Source organism: Rosa chinensis, chromosome 2 (genome assembly GCF_002994745.2).
Source record: "Rosa chinensis cultivar Old Blush chromosome 2, RchiOBHm-V2, whole genome shotgun sequence".
In the NCBI taxonomy this organism is placed as follows: domain Eukaryota; kingdom Viridiplantae; phylum Streptophyta; class Magnoliopsida; order Rosales; family Rosaceae; genus Rosa; species Rosa chinensis.
This window is the reverse complement of record NC_037089.1, coordinates 28,219,772-28,229,502: the sequence shown is the minus strand read 5'-3', so window position 1 is coordinate 28,229,502 and position 9,731 is coordinate 28,219,772. Positions and strand designations below refer to the sequence as shown.

Genomic DNA, 9,731 nt, shown 5'->3' with positions numbered 1-9,731 from the left:
ACCTTCTTTCCCTCTCGATCACTATTAGAACTCTAAATCACTATCAAAACTTTCTAGCCCGAGTCAAAACACTCTCAATCGCTCTCAAAACCTAGATATCAGGTTCTAGCTCTCAAAACACTCTCAATCACTCTAACCAAATCGCAGTCGAAAATCTCGAGAAAATAATCCACACCCTCGCCGCCGACGGCCTCTCGGTCCTCCCCAACTGCCTCTACAATGCCTTCGCCGACCCCAAACCCGCCGTCGAGAAAGAGTCTTTGAGTCCACGCCAATTTCACATCCATCCATCTCACCAAAGGCTCAAGAACGCCGACTCCGGCGTGGGGGACGATGTCGCGACGCCATTGGGTTAGTTTACTGTGTTTATTGAATTCGATCACTCTATCAATTCTTTAATCTAAAATTTTGTTTACTGGGTTTATTGATTATAGGGAAATATCAAAGCTTTACATACAGAAGAGAGATTGGATTGTAGGAGTTGACGATTGACAAGTCTAGGTGACTGAATTTCTGTTTGTTTGAGTGTTTGATTTCTGGTATGCTTTCTTTTCAGCCCATTCTTTTCTTCTTGAGTGTTTGATTAAGTGTCTCAGCGAGTTTTGTCACTCTGGGCCATTTTTTTTTGGATTTTTTGGGTTTTGGAGTTGGTTTTAACTTTATTTGTTTATTTTTGGGGGTTTTCCCGATCTTCGTTTTTGTGGTTTCTTCTTTAGAGTTTTAGAAATCAGAGACTAGTTGGCGAAGGGTGATCATGATATATATTTGTTTATTGAGGAGGATGAGAAAGTAAGAACAATTTTGGTAGAAATCAACGAACCCCCTTCATTTGTGGTTTTTTTCCCTTTACTTAATTAAAATTTCTTGTATTTATTGATTGCACTAGTATTTTTCGTTATTATTTGTTACTGGAGATGATCGATTTTAGATATGGCATATGGTGTGCATTACTACATTAATGGCTGGTCACGTTTTTCCAATAATCTCATCCTGCATGAGAATAAAGAAGGATATTATGTGGGATTTCCTTTGTGGTTTGAAATATCCTATGAAACTATGATGATTGAAGAACCCTAAAAGATCGACAATTAGATGGTGAATTGCTGATGTGGTTGAGTAGACGAGTTTATACTTGAATTGTGATTTGAATGTCAAGTCTGGGCACTTTGATGTATTTTTCTATTTGTTTTTACACTTGTGTCAGATTGCTACTGAGTGTGTTTAGCTCAGATAATTGCTATTGATTTGGAATTGCTATTGTCTGTATATACATCTCAGTGGTGATAGAAACTTTGAAATTGCTATTGATCCAGGTATATATGGAAGATCTTAGCAACAGGTAGATTTTCTTTCATAGCACTGCAGTCGAAGAGTTATCCCATATTCCCATTTAGCAGGTAAAACTCTCACGAGGATATCACTGCGAGAAGTATAAGTCTAATGTTGTAGAACCTATTTATTGAAAAAGAATATTCTATCTGATATCTAAAGTATAGTATGTTATCTGTAATTAGCCTTTCGACATAGCCATTATCAACTTGTGTAGTTTCTCTGCTTTGCCTGTTCTTTTTTCCTTTCCTTTTTTCCCCTTTTTCCCATCCACTTGGGTTGGGTTTTAGGGGTCATGTATTCCCTTTTGCTTTTTCCCTTTGTTTTTTCTTTTACCCCTTAATGGGTAATGCTTTTCTTCTTTAGGGTGGTGACTACGCTAAGAGCTTGAAGGAGTTCAGTGCCAATAACATTAGGGACACCTTCAGAGTTATGCTTGAGATGGGTGTGGTTCTTATGTTCGGAGGACAAATGAATATTGTTAAGGTTAGATCTCTTGGTAGTGATTATTACAAGTTTCATTGTTATGTTATGTTATTTATTTTGTCTTTCAATGATTTTGAATAATGTGACGAAAATTGTGCGGTTGATTGATTTTTAGGTGGGAAGAATGGTGGATTGGGTCAGACGGGCATGGCAGCCCTCTGAAGATCAATTCTTGTCTGTCACACCAGTTTGGATGTTGTGGTCTTCATGCGCACTTTCATCTTCAGGTTAGTAATGGAGGGACTAGTAGTGTTAAAAGGGTATATTGAATATTTGAATTTAAGTTTGATTTTGAATTGGGTTTTATTTTATTTTCTATTTTGTGTCTGTGTGTGCAATTTGAGGGGTTTGGCTGCGTATTAGATCAGTTCTTTTGGTTGACCAGCTCCATCTTGGTGGTCTGTAGTTTTATCCTCATCTTATTGAATATATTGGTTTAGTTTCTTGTGGTTTTGCTTTAATATTAGTATTTATGAAGAGATGAGTTTGCAGTCTCTAATATGAATCATTTCATTATGTAGGAGGGAGAAAGTAGAAGAAGTACCTGAAATAACCCATAGAGTATACCTGGATATTGATATTGAGGAACAGCGCTTAGGTACAATTTCATGCCAATACTTTCATGTGAACTACCTTCTGCTGATTGCCTATTAATTTCTTATTAACTGATAATTTCCTATTACCTTTCATTTGCAGGTAGAATTGTGATTGGATTATACGGTCAGGTTGTACCAAAAACTCTTGGTATGTATTGATCTTATATCTTAATAATGTCTTTTCATCAGAACCTTAGAAACCTATTTTATTTCGACTTTCAATTTGTCACAAACTTGTTGGTTGAAGATAATCTACCTCTATTGACGCATGCAAATTTGATAGTTTCTAGTCCTTTACTTCATTTGATATGATTATGAGCTTTTCTTTTCTTATCAAAGTTTGTTGAAAGTTATTGAGACGATACTTTTTAATGCCCGATGGCTTACAACCTCAATTAGCACAGGCAAACTCTGTTAGTTGCAGTTTCTTGTCAAATGATCAAGGTTATCTCATACCAGTTAACTGCCTAATACCTGTATCTTTTTTCTCCTTTTGCAGAAAATTTCAGGGCATTGTGCATAGGTACTTGGACCTGCGATATTTGATTACCAACTGAACCTGTTCATGTTGTCATTATGCTTATTGAAACTTGCTTTAAATGCAGGAGAAAAAGGTAAAGGTGTTAATGGAAAACTACTCCACTATAAGGGAATACCATTTCATCATATCGTATCTGGGTTCATGATTCAAGGCGGAGAAATCATTCATGGTGATGGGAAGGGATATGAATCGATATATGGTGGCACTTTTGCTGATGAGAATTTCAAAGTGAAACATTCACATGCAGGTGTTTAACGTCAATGTTTTTGGCTGTCACTTTTGATTCCTGAATGATCTACAGTTTTGCACTAGATTTTTTATTATTATTAAAACTCTGAAACTGTATCTTCTGTGCAGGTACTGTTTCTATGGTGAATACAAGACCTGATTCCAATGGCTCACAGTTCTTTATCACCACAATCAAGGCAAGTTCGTAAGCTATTCTTCATGTTGAAATTCTGACTCCACAACTTCAACTCATAATGTTTTCTATTTGATAGCTCTAGCCAGCATTATAGACTAGTTGCAGGTGTTTTTTGGTGCCTTGTGGATCTGTTACTTTTCTTTTGCCTCTATATTCTCTGGAAAGTGATAAAATGAACAAAACAAAGTGGGGATGAGATTATCTTTAAAAGTATGGATCAACTATGCTCTTGAATTAGTTCAGATTGATTGAGAACAATCTGAAATGTTCTGGAGCACGTTGATACTAATCAAAATAATTGTAGTACTGATAAATTGGCAGGCTCCCTATGTTGAGATTCCACTGCACTCATTGATTAGTTTTAGTGAATAGCAGGAGACATGCCCTGTGTAATCTCAATCTGGTTATTGTTGATCATGAGAGCTGAATTTTGCTTGTATGATAATAATGCATGCTACACTGATTTATCTGTCAAGTATCAATCTATAGAACTATAACTAAAGTTGTTTTTTTTTTTTTGGTTAACAAGAAGTTATCTGCACATATTAGTTATATATGGTATGGTGCTTCCAATGAACTTAACTATTATTAAATACATAGGGTATTAGTTGTGCAGGTAAAATATGATATATCATTTTCCCCAGTTTCATCATATATCAATCAGACAAGCAAATAAGAGATGCTATGGAAAATAAAGTTTGGGCATCTATGTTTAAAGAAGATCACATTTGCCAATCGTTGGGTCCCAAGTGAAGGCTTTCCTCTATGTCCTCTAGGGAAGCCAACATGAATCTAAAATAATAACTGGTGGTCTTCCTCATTGTTATGTTTTTTCATTGTATCTGCTCTATAGCAATATTTGGAGCAGAAATATGTTGAGCTAATTAATAGTATTAACTTTCTTTCTGCAGGTTGAGGCTGAAGTGTAAAAGTTGGAGCAGCTCAAGTCAAGTAAGCTCAAACAGATCATTTTGAAAAAGAAGTTGGAACTAGAGCATCCACCCGACACATTAGGTGCAGCTCCCTTAGCACTACACTATGCAAGTATGAGAGAACTTTAGTCGCAAATATTTCTCTTGCAAAGATTTGTTTGTATCAGTTTTTGCTATTTTTCAATGTTAGCTAGAATGCAGCAGCTATCAAGCTAGCTAGAATGACTTCATTTTTGGTTTAATGGTGTGGATACATAAATGTATAGATGATTGACAAAGAATGCTAGCTCTTTTGGTACACTAGACACTTGAATTAGAGTACTTCATTACGTACCATATATTGAGCATTATATTTGTGCAAATATTCCAGGTACAATATCCATAATTCATGAACAATAGTGAATTAAATTACGTGGTATGAATACACATATGTCGTTAATCACACAACAAATAACTTGTAATCACACAACGGTCCCTATAAAATTTTATTGTCTCATTAGTACTCACACAACAGAACAAATACGTATCAGTTGTCCAATGCTAAATCACCCAACGGTATAGAAACAATGTCTTGAATGACTTGTGAAGAATTTAACACTGAGCCTCACACATACAACAGTTACTTACGATACTTGTTGTGTGAAGGAACAACCAACAACAGTCGCCATATTTTTCTGTTGTATGATAAGTTAACCAACAACAGCGTGTACTTACTTCTGTTGTCTGAATGTTATTTTTCTGTTGTGTTAGAAGTTAACCAACAACAGCATGTACGATCACCATAGAAAATGCGCCGCATCCAATTTCTGGCATTGGCATGGGCAGAATTGGTGCAACGGTAATAAGCAGTGCGTTGTGTCTATGATACACACAATGGTGTTTCACCGTTGTGAGAGTATGCTCATCACACAACATCGAGATAGATGATAGACATGGTCCACATCACACAACAGATTTCCACTGTTGTGTGATGCAGTTTTTGTAGTAGTGATAGTTGCATGAAGAAGATTGTATATGAAAGTGCTGCGTTGCACAAGAACTCTCCACAATAACAACCACCATCACAAAACTTAACCCAGAACAATTCTAAAATTCATTTATATGTGTGAAGGTACTCATATATGCCTGGTTTATGAACAAAGGAGCGAGTTGAAGCATAGGAAATTTGAAACCCATTGTTGATGTTGTTTGTGCTGAGGGTGTTGTCTTCCTATCAAATTTGGTATGCAGGAAGAGTTTCAAAGAAAGAAGAAAGAGTTTTGAAGAATGGTAATACTCCTTTATGAATCCTCTTCTAGTCTTCTATCATAAAAAGACTTGTAACCATAATTGAAAAGTTAGACCACAGAAGCATCAGGAATTAGATGTAAACTTGTTAATACAAGGTGAGTTGACACAAATACAAAGCTAGTGCATGTAGTGTGAAATATGCATCATAAGATTAAACTGTTTTGTATGATGGTACCGTTGTTCAATATGAAATAAAGATTATTGACTTAACACAAATACTCACAATCGTTGTACGAATCGTGTCAAGATAGGGAAGTATTAAGCCCAAAATTATCGTACCATGGGGATTAGTGGCTAACCTACAATCCTTTGGTAGTCGGAACTAAAGACACTTAGCATGCATGCAAAAGAAGAACAAAATAAACAAAAATTCTACTCTAAGGCACCAAGCCTTAGCAATGTTCGGCTTTGGTTCTCACCAAAGCCTAATCAAGACTAAGAGCATAGTGGTGGTTATTTACAATGAGTCGGAGTTTCAATATTTTGAGGGAGAATTTTAGATTAACAAAATGTGATGAAATGTAAAGCAATTAATAAAAATGAAAAGAAATTAATAAAAGTATAACCAAATAAATGGGAATGTCGGGTGTTAGGGAGGTTCCTTCACCCGAATTCTATGTGTCGAAGCTAATATAATGTAGATACAAATCTCTTACTTTGGCAGTAGTCGTATCCAAGGTAGTTCAAGGCTCAAAGACCGAAATTACCTTTCATGATATTCCTACTCCGGTTCAAGGGTCGTAGGAACTCACTTGACATGAATTAGAGCCGGTTCAAGGGTCCCTAATTCACATCAAGAGGCGTAGAGATTGAGGAATTAGACTACTAAGCGACCCGCCCGCACAATCACGCAACGGGTGTAAATCACCATGCTTATATCCCCTCGAATACGAAATTGAAGGTTTCTAGCTTAGGAATTAGAGGGGGTCAAGCCTCTAACTCCGTCCTAGACATGCTCAAAATACACACCCCAGAGTTGACTACGCTCCTAGATATGCATTTCAACCCAACAAAAATAGATATAAGCATCCATCATATGAAAATTGCATCATTACATTAAATTAAATATCTTTTACAAAAAATTTAGGCTAGGGCACACAACCCTAACCCCCCAACAAGGAAATTACTCACAACCCATAATCATAGACATCAAGATTACAAAATTCAAAGAGAAAAGAGTATAGAAGTGTCGGAGAAAACAAGGGTAGCCACAAATAACTAGAAAGCTAGCATGACTATCCTTGAATTACAACTCCCACAATTACCCAAGTCTTGAATCTTATAGAGATAAAGCCTTTGATGAATCCTTGAAGTTTTGAGTAGTCCTTCAAATTCCTAAAATAAAACTAAAGAAAGTATGGAAAATGGAGGACGATGAGAGGAGAGAAGTCCCAGATTCGACCAAAAGTCCTAGGGTGTAGAAAAATGGGTCTTGAGCTTGTGAAATGTGTGCAAAGGTGCTTAAATACCCTCTTGGGTTCAAGGGTCAAGATTGGACTTGTACCCTAGATCCAAGGGCTCAAAAACAAGTAGAAAATGGTTAAAATGAAAAGACTAAAACAACCTAATAAAAATGTAGAGAATTAGAAGATTAGAAAACATTTTGGAAAATATAAATAAAACCGAAGGGTAAAAGTGTAAGAGAGTGTGTGTCTAGTGTGAACACAAATAAATATCTCATCTACATATGTGATGTGTGTGACGTGTGGTCGATCCACTATTATTATTGTCATTACATCTATTTTGAATTTGAAATTTGAATACAAAGATGTAATACAAATGGGCTTGGGTTTTCACTTGTGCTTCTTTGGTCTTGGGCCTTGGACTTCATGCTATCGGACTAAGTTGACTTAGTTGACCCGGTGGTCAACTAGTTGACTTTTCATCATTTAGTCAGAGTTGACTTTTTGCTCGAATTCGCTACTTCTTTCATCTTTTTCCTCTCTTGACTATAAATTCCTACAAATGAAGAAAACAAAGTAATACTACGAAATAATGATTGAGTATTCACTAATTTCAAGATAATTAGGGCTAGAAACACACGTAAATTGCGTATGAATCAATTATGTGAGGCACTTGACTATATATCTGTTTCTTGTAATTGAGGATCCTTTTTTTTTTTGGAGTCCTCTAATGCTAGTTGTTCATGTCATTGACTCTCCAAGAACATAGACCTTGCTTGTTTGTTGTTTGTCCCTGCTGTTCTTGCTCTGTGTCTCAAGTTGGTTTCTTTTCCATAATAAAATGGGTCTTTGCAAGATAATATTCTTAGTCCACAACAAGCTGCTTCTCTTCATTGCTCTTTCAGGCAGTTCTCTGCCCTTTGGGTTGTTATAGCCAAAGAAGCTGTAAACGTAGATAGCATAAAGTTTTGGAAGGAAGTTGGACCTCCTTGGTTCAATGAGTATGTATTAGCTGATTTGTCTAGTTGATGAATAAGCGTGGCTCTCTACTTTGCAGAGGCCATTTTGACCCTTTAGGATGCCCTGTATGTCCACAGTTTATTAATGAAATTATTTCCTATTTGATAAAAAAAATGTAAAACTATCACTAGGCCAAAAAGCGAACAGACAACAGACCAAATTCGTTGTGTGATTTGGATGATCTCCGTTGTGTATCGGAGCGTTGTGTGATGAAAAATGGCACAACGGTGGAAACCCGTTGTGTGAATCACAAACAGTCAACACTTATTTGGTTAAAACTGTTGTGCCTTCTCTCGGCAGATGGCAACTGTAGTTGCCGCGCAGTCGTGCTGCACATGTCATTGGCATCATTCACACAACGAAAGTTGTTTCCGAGCCGTTGTATGAAAGGTGAATCAGACAACAGAATTTTATTTTCTGTGTTGTATGAGTTATCCTCACACTTCACTTTTGGAAATTTTATTGTTGTGTGTTAGTTTTAGATAACGTATTCTAGTTATTACAGTTGTGTAATTGTAAATCAGACAACGTATGTTTGTTAGAACCATTGCATGTTATATAAGGATTCATTGTGTGAACATCCAAATTGTTACTTCAGACAACATTATTAACATAAGAAATTATGTTGTGTGATAATCATCTTTTCTGGATTTTGTGCATTGTTAATAATGCTCCATTTTACCTAATGAACAGTGACTAATTATGTGAAGTTTACTATATTAGTGCTTGAAATCATTATCCAATGAACAATGGTTAATATTTACACCAAAAGCAATGTGATACATCAATAAAATTCCAATATATCCACCAAATATTGAATCCAAGTATTATGTCATTGCTATAAAGTTTCATAGCTAGCTGAATTTACATGATGAAAGAAAATATATTTTGCTTCATTGCTTGGTATTCCATGCTTGATCACTTAGTGACTCTTTAGGCAATATTTCACTAGATATTCCCAAACCTACAAACAAAATAAGCAAAATTCAAGGTTATGAAGGATTTAATCAAGTAAAATAAATGTCTGGTCATGGGAAGAGGATCTGATAACCTAGTTTTTCACTCATTTCTAAGTAATCAAAATTGCAAAAGCATTAAGATATGTCAACCAAAAAAATTGAAAACCCAGAAAACAAAAAGTTAGGGAAGTGTCATAACTAGCTGCTATCTTATCAAAGTTGGGTTCCTCCCTTGAGGGAATAATACCATATCTAGCTCGAGTAGGAAAATATCTGAAGTAAGGAAAATATATTACAACTAAGCATTAACTAAAAACAAATATTGTACTTCACCAAAAGAACATAATTCAACCCAGAAAAAGTTCACACTTGACAGCAGCAAAAATGGTATCAGAAGCTCCTAACAAGGCATTATTATAATGCTTCTGGGTGAAAAGACCTCCTAGCAAAATTTACAAGTCTACAACTCATTTATTAATACTCAGAACCTAGGACCTAAACCTTTACCTGCCCTCCCCACCAACTACCCACAACTCACCATCAGACCCATCAAACTATCTACCCAAAAGTACCTAAGCAACCAAAATTAATAGAATCTAGTTCGATGTTATTAAATTCAATTTCCTCTATTGAATTATAATAAGCTGTTTGAAATTGCTCATCTAGAAATGTAATTATCAGGTGCAAAGTTAAAAGACTCCAACCACAGACAAAATCACAACCAAAGAATGTCAAATATGAGTACACTGCA

The 9,731-nt window shown here is 35.9% G+C and overlaps 1 protein-coding gene across 1 annotated transcript; it reads left to right on the top strand.

The window, feature by feature from the left end:
- The first annotated feature begins 333 nt into the window (after nt 1-333).
- Nucleotides 334-4,305, top strand: LOC112184047 (peptidyl-prolyl cis-trans isomerase CYP21-1). The gene is made up of 10 exons (XM_024322343.2): nt 334-351; nt 1,696-1,815; nt 1,931-2,042; nt 2,160-2,217; nt 2,337-2,413; nt 2,512-2,559; nt 2,911-2,934; nt 3,017-3,199; nt 3,310-3,377; nt 4,288-4,305. The coding sequence occupies exons 1-10, from the start codon at nt 334-336 to the stop codon at nt 4,303-4,305; spliced, it is 726 nt and encodes a 241-aa protein (XP_024178111.1).
- Nucleotides 4,306-9,731: the final 5,426 nt, after the last annotated feature.